General features: G+C 47.6%; 2 protein-coding genes across 3 annotated transcripts in view; one reads left to right on the top strand and one right to left on the bottom strand.

Annotated features, from left to right (window-relative positions):
* The window catches only part of WDR37 (WD repeat domain 37), a 42,792-nt gene extending 34,900 nt beyond the window's left edge, over positions 1–7,892 (bottom strand). The window contains exon 1 of the mRNA XM_012664895.1: positions 7,740–7,892. The gene's annotated coding sequence lies outside the window, so the exon portion shown is untranslated. The remainder of the gene's footprint in view (positions 1–7,739) is intronic.
* Positions 7,893–8,248: 356 nt separating this feature from the next.
* The window catches only part of IDI1 (isopentenyl-diphosphate delta isomerase 1), a 12,490-nt gene continuing 6,662 nt past the window's right edge, over positions 8,249–14,076 (top strand). Inside the window, exons 1-2 of one of the 2 annotated variants that reach the window (XM_012664934.1) lie at positions 8,249–8,348; positions 13,408–13,580. In XM_012664934.1, the coding sequence (XP_012520388.1) occupies positions 13,439–13,580 (142 nt within the window). In that variant the 5' untranslated portion in view covers positions 8,249–8,348; positions 13,408–13,438. Of the gene's footprint in view, positions 8,349–9,934; positions 10,311–13,407; positions 13,581–14,076 lie in introns of those variants that run through there. The other variant, XM_012664933.1, reaches the window with a different exon arrangement.

The raw sequence follows: 14,076 nt of genomic DNA, 5'->3' as shown, positions 1-14,076 counted from the left end.
AGAGCCCAGAAGTAAGATTGCTGGGTTGTAGGATAAATGTATGTTTAGTTTAAAAATAAAATCTTATTGAGATACAATTTACACGTCATAAGTCACCCATTTAAAGTGTACAATTCAGTGATTTTCAGTATATTCAGAGAGTTGTGCAATCTTTACCATAATCAACTTTACATTTCCATCAGCCCAGAAAGAAACCCCACACCCGTTAGCAGTCACCCCGTTTCCCCCACCCCGTCCCACAGCCAGCCCTCGGCAACCGCCCACCTACTTTCTCTGTACAGAAACTGCCTATGGAATCACAACGTGTGGTCTGGTCCATTGCACCTGGCTACTTTCACTTGCTAGTTTCAAGGTTCATGTATGTTGTAGCATGTACCGGTAACTTATTCCCTTTCATTGCCAAGTACTCTATTGTATGGATACACCGCATTTTGCTTATCCATTCATTCACTGATGAGACCTTTGTTGTTTCCATTTTTAGGTTATTATAAATAATACCACCACGAACATTACTGTGCATGTTCTTATGTTTCTGTTTTCGTTTCTCTTGGGTATATACCTAGAATTGGAGCTGCTGGGTCACAAGGCAACTCTATGTTTAACCATGTTGTTGTTTTTTTTAAAACAACAATTTTCCAGACTGACTGTATCCTTTTACAGTCCCATCAGCAACGTATGAGAGATTCAGTTCTCTGCGTCCTCACCGGCATTTGGTGTGGTCACTATTTTTGGTTTTAGCTGTTCTGATGGGTAATATCACTGCATATCGCCTTATGTGCTTATCTGCCATTCATAAATCCTCTTCAGTGAGATGCCTCTTCATGCCTGTTTTCTAATAGATGGCTTGCGTTTTTTACAGTTGAGGTTTACGAGTTCTGTATATGTTCTTACAGTATGAATTCTGTGCCACATATGTTGGCTGCAAATCACTTCTCCCAATCTGTTGCTTTTTATCCTAACATAGTTTTTCACAAAGCAAAACTTTTTTAATTTTGATATATGCTATAGATCACACTTCCCTCAAAAAAATCTTAATCAATCCCTAGGGCTCCCAAATTTTCTATTTTCTTCTTTAAGAAGAATGTTGTGGGGGTTTTGTTTGTTTTGTTTTGTTTTGTTGAGACAGGGTCTCACTCTGTTGCCTCCGTTAGAGTGTAGCGCAGTGACGTCATCACAGCTCACTGCAACCTCAAGCTCCTGGGCTCGAGTGATCCTCCTGCCTCAGTGTCCTCAGCAGCTGGGACTACAGGTGCACACCACCACACTCAGCTGATTTTTTTTCTATATTTTGTGGAGACAGGATCTTGCTTGCTCAGGCTGGTCTCAAACTCCTGGCCTCAAACAATCTTCCTGCCTCGGCCTCCCAGAGTGCTAGGATTGCAGGCGTGAGCCACCGCTGCTTTCCCAGTCGCTTCTCTCTGCGGTTCAGATTGGGCAACTCCTACTGCTGTCTTCCTTCTCTACTCTGTCCTGTCCTCCCGTACTGCTGCTCAGCCATCCACTGAGTCTTGTGTTTCAAATATTATACTTTTCACTTCTAAAATTTCCATTTGTTTCCTCTTTATGTCCAGTATTTTCTTCCTGAGACTGCCTATTTTTTTGTTTCAAGTGTTAGTAAGTGCTTATTCAAGCATTTTTACGATGGCTGCTTCAAACTCCTGGTCAGTAATTCTAAAACCTGCGTCATCTCTATGTTGGTATCAGCTGTGTTTTCTCATTCAGGTTGAGATTTTCCTGGCTCTTCATATGACAAGGGATTTCAACTGAAACCTCAACATTTTGGGTATCATGGCCTCAGGCACAGGATCTGACTCAAGTCTTCTGTCACGGCAGACCTCTGCTGACACTGCTTCAGCAGGCAAAGCGGGCGCTGCCTGGTTCCTGCCAGGTGGATCTGGAAGCTAAGGTTCCTCTCCGGCCTCCGCTGATCCCCGCATGAGGAGGAACCCTCATGACTTCTGGATCAGGTGAGCACTCGGCAACCCCCACGCCTCTGCTCGCACCACCCGGCTGAGGCAGGAATGCTTGTTACTGCTCCCAGCACCACAGAGGGGTGGCCTTGTCACCACAGGGTAGTGGTAAAGTCCCTGAACCTCTGCCAGGTCTCCTCCGATGCCACCCAGCAGGAGGGGACAGTGTGCTCTGTCACCACCCAGCCTTCTCTGATACCAGCCCTGCAGAGAGGAACATCTAGGTGTCAAGGAGGAAATCTAGATCCCCCATCTGGCCCAGGGAGGGGTGGAGGCTGCAGTGTTTCTGTGATATCTGGCTGGAGTAGAGCGCTTATTTATCTAAGTTTTCTGCCTGGCGGGCTGGCTGCCCCTTTCCTGATCTTTCAGCTAGAGAGGCAGGTTTTCCTTGGGGCTTTGTCTGTCTGGGCCCCTTTGTGCTCCTGGGTCGACAGCTTCTTGAGCGCCAATGTGGGATGTACGAGGCAGAAAGTAAACACAGGGAGCTCAGCTGTGCCGTTTCCCAGGTCACCTAGCCAGTCTACTTTCAAGTCATGTATTTGTCTTAAATGTAATGTCCAGTTGGACTTAACAGTAGGAAAAAGTAAAAAGGTATCTACTCCATCTTTCCATAAATACAAAGCCAAGGATTATCTTGTTTCTGAAATTATGTATGTGTAGGCATATTTTATTTAAAAAAAAAAAAGAAAAGAAACGAAACAAGAAAGTATGTCTTGCTTTACAATGCTAAAAACATTCAATTACCTTGTAGTTTATAACGTGTGTTTTGTACAGGAAAGAAAACATCAAAAGCCTGTGAACGCTGTTCTGATACGGCCTCACAGGAAAAAGGAGACTTTGTTTTCACACATTTAAATAAAGCAATAAAAACAGTAGAGGGCTTCCCTCCCCTCCCTGAGAACTTCATCAGTAGAACCTTCTGGTAAATGTGAGCCGGATGCTCAGTGCACTCCAGGGATTCTACCAGCTGGTGACAAACAGTGCAAAACCTGCAGCACCAACTTGCCTTTCGCCTCACAGTCCCAGGTTTCGGATCACTTTTATCTCAAGTATGACACCAGGGGCTTTTCTAGCCCTGCATCTTCTCTAGGAAATAAGCTGTCCTCTTCACAACCAGCCTGAAAACTCCTCACATTCTGCCTTTCGCTGCCCTTGCCTTACTCCCGTCAGGCACGCGACGTTCTTCATAGTTTATTTTTGCTCGTCACTTCACGATACAGTCAACACACTGCAATCTTTCTCCATTGACCTATTTCCAACCAAGTACATGCCTTTCAAACAATTACTTCCCCCACATCTGGCACCAAATGGAGATTTTTCATACTGGAGTAATTTCCTCTTTTACTAACTCTCTGAACTCTGTGAAGTCGTAGCTCAAAGACGGGTTCATAATGTCAACGCCACACACTATGTTATTACAACTAACAGATCGTCTGGCTAACCCAAGTTCTGCCTCTTCCTATTTCCTCAGCTACAGTTCACCCACCAGTATTTTTCCAATATTAGTTCTATAGCTTCCACTTTTCTAACCTCTTATAAATTTTTTGCTGTTGTTGTTAACCTTTCTCTTTGTCACAATTTTTTCCTGCAGTTTTTTTCAACTTTTGCTCTTGTCTCTGTGTTCACATCCTCCTCCTTCTTCCCAGCAGTCTGCACTAGTCCTAGCACCACCTCCTTCCTTCCACCCCAGGTCCTCTACGGAGACCAAGCTCTTGGCATAATGTCTTAAGGCTACAGGCACCAGTGTCTGCATCTCAGGCCATATGTCAGCACAGGCTGAATATCTGAAACACACGGGAGCAGAAATATTTTAGATTTAGGATTTTTTCAGATTTGGGAATATTTGCATATGCATCGTGAGGCATCTTGGGATATCGACGCACAACTCACTTATGTTCCACGTACACCTTAAGCACACAGCCTGAAGGTGATTTTATTTTTCCCTTGGGGAGGCTGAGGGAACTGTGTGCTGTGTGCCTGCGTTGATACGACCCGTCACACAAAGTCAGAGTGGAATTTTCCACTTGTGCTGGCTAGTCAGTGTCCAAAACATTTCAGACTTTGGAGCATTTCAGATTTAGAATTTTCGGATTAGGGATGCTAAGCTTGTATTAACATAAATCTTATTTAAATGTTTGATCTAATAACCAGTTTAGGGTTTTTTCAGGTTGGTATCATGGGAAGAGGGGCAAGGAAGTTGCGGTTGTTTGTAAAAGGAATGCTGAAATGATGTACGAGGGAATCTGAGCTAGGCAAGGAGATAAGAGTGCAGGTATTTGGAAAAGGAATGTTGAAATGATGTACCAGGGCCTCTGAGCTAGGCGAGGAGGGAAGTGAAATCAGAAAGAATTAATGCAGAGACACTGGAGGAACGTCAGTGGACTGGCAGGCCTACCTGAGAAGAACTACCACAAAGGATGGCTACGAGGCGTAAATGGATCGATAAATAAAAAGAGTCACTAATCTTCACAACATCCTAGTGAGGCAGAGTTTCCAAATCCAATTTGTCTGTTAATACACTCATGCGTTGTTAACGGTGGAGATGGAGACAAGTTATGAGAAATACACCCTTAGGCGATGTCCTCCTTGTGCAAACATCACGGAGTGCACTTACCGCAACCCAGGCGGGACAGTCTACCATACTCCTAGGCTGTGTGGTACGGCCCATTGCTCCTGGGCTACAAACTGATACAGCAGGTCATTATTCTAATACTGCAGGCAATTGCAACCAAATGGTAACCGTTTGTGTATCTAAACATACTCAAACATAGAAAAGGTGCAATAAAAATATGTGAAAAGATGTCGTAATCTGATGGAACTACTATCAAACATGCCATCCACTGATGAACAAAATGTCATGTGGCCCACGACTGTATTTAATAGATTAAACACCCTAGTGAATTGAACATAGAATTGTAACAAGAAAGAAAACTTCTTCACTCTAAAAATAAGCTACTTTAACCACTGTGTACTGTTTCATCTAAATACAAACTAAAACAGAAACCTGGAATCCCAAAAGACAATTATTTTCCTTCAAAATATTCACATTTACCCCATATTATTGGACAAGTCACCACATTAAACAGAAAGCTTATGTCAGTAAAATGTCCTCCTGATTTTTTACAAACATTATTTTCAAGAAACTAATAAATAGCCCTCTCTAAAAGTCCAATCTCCCTATCCTGTCATTCAACTAAATGTATTCAATATAAACTCTCCTCTGAACTCTTAACTGACTTATGGTCTGCCCAACTCTTTCGTCCCTATTATCTGCTGCCCCATACATACTGTACCCTCTGCTATCTGTGATCAAGACAGACACACATACACGCAGCTTCAATACGGCACAATGCTCTGCACACAGCAGGCACTGGCCAAATACTTCACAAATTAATGAAACCCACAAACACACTTTGTGTTAGGCAAGCTGAATTCTCCACCTTTAGAAATACTGTAATATTAAATATCATCAATGAACACTTAAATTTCTGCCTTTTTCAAAAGGCTGTTTTTAATATTACCAATATTAAATTGTAACTGTATAACCTATAACATTCTTCTAAGTGCATATAATTTGAGAAAGACATAACCAAAGTCATTTTAAAAAGCAATACAACAAATGACCAATTTATGCTTTCATTTGAAACAAAAATATAAAACATTACTTTCAGTTTCATATCCAGTGGAATTTCAAACATTTTTCTTTCAGCAAAAGACATTTGCTTAAATGATTAATTTCATGAATGTTAGTCACATGCAAAAGAATGGTTAAAGGACAGTATATGCATGGGGCATTCAAAAATATAAAAGATGACTGAATTTCCACAGAAAGTTTAATAAAGTTTTCAGTAACACCGTACTACAATAGCACTAGCAGGTGAATTCCTAGTAGGCTGAAACACCAAACTCAATTCTAACCACTATCAAAGGAGAGCACAGTCTCTAGAGGCAACTAAGAAATGTCACCATCACTGACCTGCTTAAAATATTTTGTCATTGATGAGATGAAGGCATGGAGTACATGCATGCTTACCAATTCTGTAGATGACATTTAACTGGGACACATCACGAATCGGATAAATAATAACCAAGATTTTTTTAAAGATCTCAATCATTAAAGAGTGAGCTCAAACCAAGGACAGAATTCAATAAATACAAAGTCCTTTCCTCAAAAAAAATCAAGGCAGAATAATTAAGAAAACTCTTAGTATCACCTCAGGGAAAAGGACTTTAGGAGTTTAGCTCTGGGCAACCACAAAGGAAGCGAACAGTCTGACACAGCTACCAAAAAAGAAGCACCAAAAGAAGTCGAGCGAAGAGGAAGGAAACACACTTACTGAAGATCTCTTGCGTCTAGGACTTTGTAAGAATGTCTGGCACATATTACATAACATAACCTTTCCAACAGCAAAATGAGGCTGATACAAACACCGTATCACAGGACAGGAAGTGGAGATTTGGGAAGTTCCTTGCCCAGGGTCACCCTGTTGTGAGATGTGGCCCGTGTCCACTACCCCAGTCTCCCTGTGGGCAGTATTAATAGGGTGTCCGAAACCAGGGGATAGCAGCACCACTCTATTTATTCCACGTTGGTACTGTGTTCAAGTCTGGGGGCCGCATTTCCGAAGGGTTTTGGAAAGACTCAAATTTGATCAGGAAAGTAACTAAAACAGCGACGGGACGGAGGGGAGCGTTCCTCAGCAGAGAAAATATCCTGGAGGTCCATGACTATCCTGAGCTATGTTATTTATTTGGAGGTAACTAATCTCTAAATACTTTTAAGGCCATAACTCACAGGCCGACAAACTGAATTTAAGAAAGAACCACTTGAACTTAAATAAATGAAACTTCCAAGCAATGAGCACCCTTCCATAATAGTATCAATTTCGGGGGACCTGGCCGAGCATAAAGAATGTTGTAGAAGTTTAAACTGGATGACAAAAACCTATAAAAACCCGGCAGACCATAAGATATCTGTGCTCACGGAGTGGCAAATGTATTTATGCAACTTTGTTTAGTGAACGTTCATGGTTGCGCTGCTGCTGCGTTATTCTAGTGAATGGCCGTCTTAAAATTAACGTTTCCCCCCAGCGGCGGCGCTTCACAGGCGGAAGTCTTCAGAAGCGGAACAAAAGCATGGCGCTGTGTAATCTCTTCAGCATCGGCTCCCTCCGCACGCACAGCCCCGCTCATACCCTCCTAGCCGCCTCCCGGCCGAGGCCCCTCTTTGGATAGAGCCGAGGCCACCCTCCTCCACTGAAAGCCTCCGAAGAGCTTCCCCGGAGGAATAGGCAGCCCGGGCCGAGGCCCGGGGGTAAGAGAGAGCTAACGGAGCATCGGGGCCCAGGGCCTAGCCCTCCCGTGCCCCGACCCCTCCAGCACCCCGCCCTTTCTGTGCCCCAGCCCCTCCAGGACCCCGACCGCTCCTGGGCCCCGACCCCTCCCCCGTCCCATTCCCTCCAGCACCCCACCCCTTCCGGTGCCCCATCCCCTCCTGGACCCCGACCCCTCCTCCGTCCCATTCCCTCCAGCACCCAGTCACTTCCTGGGCCCCGACCCGTCCTCCGCCCCGTCCGTTCCTGTGCCCCATCGCCTCCAGCAACCTATCCCTCCTCCCCCCCGACCCCGCCAGCACCCAGTCCCTTCCTGGGCCCCATGTCCTCCGGCAACCGACCCCTCCTCCGCCCCGTCCCCGCCAGCACCAGACCCTCCTCGGGGCGTCCCGGGAAGGACTCGGCGCCCGACAGCGGGGAAGATGGTGGCACTCACCTGTCACAGCCGCCGCGCCCGCCACCGCCCGGAGCCAGCCCGGGTCGCGCACAGCCCGTCGGTCCCCACGACGCGGCGCCCAGGACTTCCCGGCCGAAGCGTAGGACACCGGTTATCTCCGCAGTGACGCGACCCCCCGACCCCGGCTTGGCGCGCCGCCCTTCCGGCGCCGCCGGAAGTCCCGGCCCTGACCCCGGCCACGCCCCCCGAGGTACCGGAAGTCCCGCCCCGGCTTCCGCTAAACTGGCTGCCAGGGTCGGCGCTGATGGCGGCGCCTACGACCCCACCTTGGCCGCGCCTTCCGGGACGCGGCGGCTCCTCTGGGGTGAAGAGCAGGTCGACGGTCCGAGTCGCTGTGTGGCAGGCCCGGGCCCACTCATTCGGCGGGTCCAGCGGGAGGGCTTCGCGTCCGTCCGCCGGGGCGACGGTCCCCGGGACCAGCCGTCCACACCCGCCCCGCCCGGAGGACTCCACACGACCCGTCCACACCCGCTCCCTCGATCCCCTCCGCGGGGCGACTCTCCCGGGCCCGCAGCCTTGGCTCGCCAGGGGCCTGCAGGAAACGCCAGCCTCGGTGGGCCTCGAGCGGCCTTCCTCCCTTTGACCCAGGTGGGAGTGCGTGCTCCGCCGGAGCCGGCACCCAGCCTGCTCCCGGCCTCGCCCACGGCGCTCACTGCGCCTGTGGCAAGTCAGCAGCGTAAAAGCGTTTTTCTATATAGGTTATATAGGTCGACATTCTTGCTCCTTCCTTTAAAAATAAATCTCAAGATTAAAATTCAGGAAGCAGAAATATGTCTGTTATACAAGAAACAAATTTGGCGTTATATTTGAGGATCCAAATATCAAAAAAAAGTAGAAAACATTGAAGTTATTTTTTCATTAAACATAATAATAAACGCTTATCACTGTGTCAACAGAAAGGAAGCCAAAAACTGTAAAGTAATTTGAAGAGGTTTATTCTGAGCCAAATTTGAGGACCATGGCCCGGAGCCACGCCCAGGCCATGACGCAGTGACGCGACCCCCCTTGAGCAGGTGGACTTGCTGTGGTTCCGTCACAGTTTCGTTTTATACGTTTCAGGCAGACAGGAATTACAGGTAAAGTCACAAGTCAATACATGGAAGGCATACATTGGTTTGGCGGGAAAAGGTGGAACATCATGGGGCCTTACAGGTTATAGGTGGGTTTAAAGACTCTTTGACTTGTAACTAAAGAAATGAAGCTTTGTCTAAAGGCTTGGAATGTTTTAAGTGAAGGGAATTTTTTAAATCAAAGACAAGCTACTGGCCGTGTATTTGTTGTGTAAATTAAGAACGTGCAGGTTTGTCTTGTCTGTGTAGCTTGAGCAGCCTTGTTGACTTGTGATCCAGTGTAGTCTTGAAAGAGCACTGGCCTGTCTGTGTTGACCAGTCTTGGCTGTTTAATCACAACCATCCTCATCATTTCGTCCAGTTCGTTGCGGCAGACATCCCCTGGAATCAACTGACCAGGTTTCATGAAGCTGTAGTGCATAATGCCAGCGCTGGACCACCAAACAGACACCATTGTCTTTTTTTGATGAATATTCAGTTTTGGAGTGTGTTTCTGCACTTCATCTTTATCCAGTCATTGTGTTGAATGCTTGTGATTGTAAAAAAGAATCTATTTTTTTCTGGTTAGTAATGCCCAAAGAAAAAAAGAAAAAAATCTATTTTTTATCACACATTAACAATATGGTGTAGAAATGGTTCGCCTTTATGTCGTGAGGGCAAAGAAAGGCAAGCTTCCAGACGATTTTTCTTTTGGTGTTTAATCTATGTAGTACCCAGCCATCCAGCCTCTTTACCTTGTCGATTTGTTTTAAATGGTCTAATTGTTGGAATAGTAACGTCAAACCTTGTTAATTTATGCATGGGTTGAAATGAATTCACTTCCACTACAGTGTTTAGTTATCATTATCCACCTTGGTCTCAGGCAGGGGTCACCCGGGGTCCCCGGCGCCCCCCGTCCAGGCTCGGGCAGGGGTCACCGGGGTCCGCGGGCGGACACCTGCCGCGCTGTCAGTCCCGCCTGCGGACAGGAGCGCGCAGGGACGCGCCACCAAGCTGCTCCGCTCTAAAGCGCAGCGACCCAGGCGCGCGCTCCCAGGGGCAGGGTGCAGTGCGCAGGCGCGTCCGGCGAGGGGCCGCCCAGCTCGCGAGCGCGCGCTTCCGGTCGCTCGGCGACACCGCACAGCTTCCGCAGCGCGTCGGGCGGTCTCCGGCGCCTGACGATCGCAGCCGCTGACACCTCCTCGGCCTGCCGGGAGCGCCCAAGCCTCAGCACCTGGGCGGCGAGGACCGCGCTCGCGGCGCAGGGCGCCGAGGCTGCGGCGCCGCTGGGGGCGGGGCGGCGAGGTGGCGCCACCACGCGACGGCGTGGCGCGAGCGTGACGTCAGGTGCACGGACGCCGATTGGCCGCGGCATGTGGCGCGGGAGGGCGCTGGCGCAGGCCATTGGGCGCGCGGCCTGGGGGCGGGGCCAGGGATCGGTCGGCGCAGAGACGAGTAGCGCGCCGGGTCTGGCCGGCGTCTGGGCCCAGAGGCCGCTCAGGTAAGCGGTCGGGGGGCAGAGAAGGGACGGGGGACACGCGAGTATCAGATGGGGGGACACGAGCTATGAGACGGGGAATACGGGGGACGAGGTGGGGGGCCGGGGGATGAGATGGGGAGTCAGGAGACGAGATAGGGGGCAGGGGACACGGGGACGGATGGGACTGGCGACGAGATGGTGGGACCCGGGGGCCGAGACGGGCCAGGGCGCGGGGTCCCGGCCCTGCAGCTGGCCGTGTCCGGCTGGCTGGAGGGTCCGGGGGGCAGGGGTCGCCTGGGCACCGTCCGGGAGGGTCGGGAGGGGTCTTGCCGCGGGCGTCAGACGGGACGTGCAGGTGCTCGCGTCCCTGCCGGACAGATTTTTCGGGTGAGTCTGTAGGAACTAGCAACCCAGTTCTGTTCAGCTTCAGGCATTTTAGACTTTGGCATTCTTTTGTCAGTGAAAAAAACAGGACCCTCGTCAGGCGCGCTTTAGTAAAATATCGAATCTGAAATCAGTCTCAGGAGACTTTATAAAGGTATGATCCTCCGTTTTGTAGAAATTCAAAAATAAAAAACAAGCTTAGTACTCATTTTATTTTACGATTATGAAGTTTAGTCCCAAGGTCTAAATTATGAAAACCGTGAAAGAGCAGTGTGATTTAGAACATTGTCGTTTCGAAAAGTCTAATAATTCTGTAGTAATGAAATCTACTTTAATGATGATTTAAGACAGGCGGCCCTCCATATTTGTGGGTTCCACATCTTTGGGTGCAACCAACTTTAGATCGGGAATTTTTTTTTTAAATTGCATTTGTACTGAGCATGTGCAGAGTTTTTTCGTGTCGTTATTTCAATGTAACAGCTATTTACATAACATTTACATTGCATTAGGTATTATAAGAGATCATCTAGACATCATTTAAAGCAGGCGTCCCCAACCGATGGGAGTTGTATAATTATTTCATTATATATCACGATGTAATAATAGAAATAAAGTGCACAGTAAATGTAATGCACCAGAATCATCCCAAAACCATCCCCCCTCCCCGATCCATGGAAAACCTGTCTTCCATGAAAACGGTCCCTGATGCCAAAAAGGTTGGGGACCTCTGATTTAAAGTACAGTCATGTGTTGCTTAAAGGACAGGTGAGTTCTGAGAAATGCCTCCTGGGTCATTGTGTATCGTGTGAACATCATGGAGAGCACTTAGGCATGCTAGATGGTCCAGCCTGCCACACACCTAGGCTGCAAACCTGTACAGCTTGTGGCTGTGCTGGGTGCTGCAGGTAGTTGTAGCACAGTGATAAGTATTTGTGTGTCTAAACATAGGACAGGTAATGCCTTGTGCTACGATGTCATAATGGCTACAGTGTCACTAGGCAATAGGAATTTTTCAGCTCCGTTATAATCTTACGGGACCACAGTCATATGGTTGTCGGCCTGAACTTCATTATGCGATGCATGACTGTATACAGTAGGGCGTGCATCGGTAACATGCAAATACTATGCCATTTTATATCCAGAACCTGAGCGTCCTCTGATTTTGGTGCCTGTGAGAGGCCCTGGAACCAATCCCCACGGACACTGAAGGATGATCATGAAACTAGTGTACAAAAATTGCAAATCTTTTTAAAATTGAGGCTATCTTTAAAGTAGACTTTTCCTTTTCACAGTATTTTTCTTTCTGATTTCTTATTTTAATCATTAAGCTCATTTTCAGTTTTTTGGTATTATATATCATTGTTTTGGCTCTCACAGTCATCACTGACTCCTGACACTCCACACACACGCACTCACAGCCCACCCCAGACCCTATGTAGGTCTGGGACTTTGTATTAAGTAGCTGTTTAAACACTTTGTTTACATTCTGTAGTATGGTGAACTCCATTGAAAGGATTTCAGTAAATCTGTATATTTGAAAGAAAGTCACATACAAAGTAAGCCACATAGAATCTTCAAAATATATTGCGTGGAAAAATCAAGAAACATTGAGGATGTCCTCTGTATAAGGTGCTCTGCAAGATACAAACGTTAGAGAGCTGAGAAACTGCTGAATATATAGATGTGCAAAAAGTGTGAGTCAGGACATAGAAAGTGCTTTAAATTTAAATCCAATGGGAAGGATTAACTGGGGTTCAGAAAATTAAGGCTCAGTGCACTAAGGTAGGGATGGGCCAAATCTGGCCTCCTGCCTGTTTCTGTTATGGCCTGTGAGCTAAGAATGTTTTTTTCATTTTTAAATGGTTGGAGAAAAAAAAATCAAAAGCAGAAAATATTTTGTGACGTGTGAAAATTAAATGAAATTCACATTTTGGCGTCCATAAATATTTATTGGAATACAGCCACCCCCAGTGTACACATTGCCCAGCTTTGAATTGCCTAGTTCACCCATTGCCTGTGGCTGTCTGAGTGTTACAAAAGCAGAGGTGATACTATCTGGCCCAGTTCTCTCCTGTGTACGTAGAATGGTGTTAGCTATGCGCTGCCTTGGGAGAATTGACGAAACAGTCACACGGTCGTTTTTCTGATTAGGAGCCTGGATTGAGAAAAACTGGAATAAATGTTACTGGGACATTGGCAAAAGGGATACTGACTGTTGGGCAGATGCATTGCACCTTGAAAAATGAATTCCAGCCAAGGTTGGCCTGTGGCACTCTTGAGCCTCTGTGCAGAGGCAGGCAGTGGCAAAGCATTGGGCACGGCTGTGGGAACACATCAGCCGGAAGAGAGACACTGTCCTGGGAAAACAGGACGGAAAGTTAGGTTGGGGCCAAACCACAGCTGGACAGATTCCTGAGGAAGAAGAAGGTACAGGGGAGGGAGGATTGACTGTCAGGGCTGCAGAGGGTGTGAGAGGGCAAGAATTTAGAGGGGAACTTTGAGCTTAGCATTGAGCAGAGTGACTCTGATGAACGGCCTGTGCAGTGGACTCCCCAGGAGAGGGTGCGGAGGGGGGAGACTGCAGGTGGAGCCATGCGTAGTTCCTGACCTCCGAAAGGAAGGGCCACATTGCTTTACCGGGCTCAGAGAGCTGGAATCACTTCCCGCTATGTTGAAATGACATTCAGAGAAACGTGAGATGACGAATGGCCTTTGTCTTTCTGTTTAAACTTAGCATTCTAGGTCACATCCGACACTTTGTAACAATGCCTGAGATAAATACCAACCACCTTGATAAGCAGCAAGTCCAACTCTTGGCGGAGATGTGTATCCTTATTGATGAAAATGACAATAAAATTGGAGCTGAGACCAAGAAGAATTGTCACCTGAATGAAAACATTGAGAAAGGTACTGTTTTCTTTGTCGAAAAGTGACCTGCCCGGGCATTTCAGACTAGCTGAGAAAATCACTCTGGCAGAGGACACGCGGTTGTGAGTGATGATTCGGGTTTCCCAAGAGAAGGAATAGACGAATCCCAGCACAGCCACCGCTGAGCGCTAGTCCGTCCTTTCTGGTATTGGAGAGAGAGGCGGCATCGTAAGCACCGTTTTCCCAGGTGTGCAGGACTGATGCGGTCTGGGCTGAATGTTCCCGGGAGGAAGCTTGGCCGGCAGCAGCATGGCCGACAAGGTCACCTCGTCCTCCGCTCTGCGGCCACCTTCCTCGCCGAGGGGACAGCGCTCTTCCCCAGCCACGAGCAGAGTGTCCCCATAGCAGACTGAAAAGGCAAAACCAGCAGCAAGTTACTGGTGTTTTGCTGAACCACCGGGGAGCATCGGGCAGGTAACTGGCATTTTAAGACTTAGTGATATTTTTTTTGCTTTCAGGATTATTGCATCGGGCT

Source organism: Propithecus coquereli, unplaced genomic scaffold, assembly GCF_000956105.1.
Source record: "Propithecus coquereli isolate 6110/MARCELLA unplaced genomic scaffold, Pcoq_1.0 Scaffold94, whole genome shotgun sequence".
NCBI classification, from domain to species: Eukaryota; Metazoa; Chordata; class Mammalia; order Primates; family Indriidae; genus Propithecus; species Propithecus coquereli.
The sequence above is the reverse complement of the archived record's forward strand: the minus strand, read 5'-3'. Positions and strand labels throughout refer to the sequence as shown.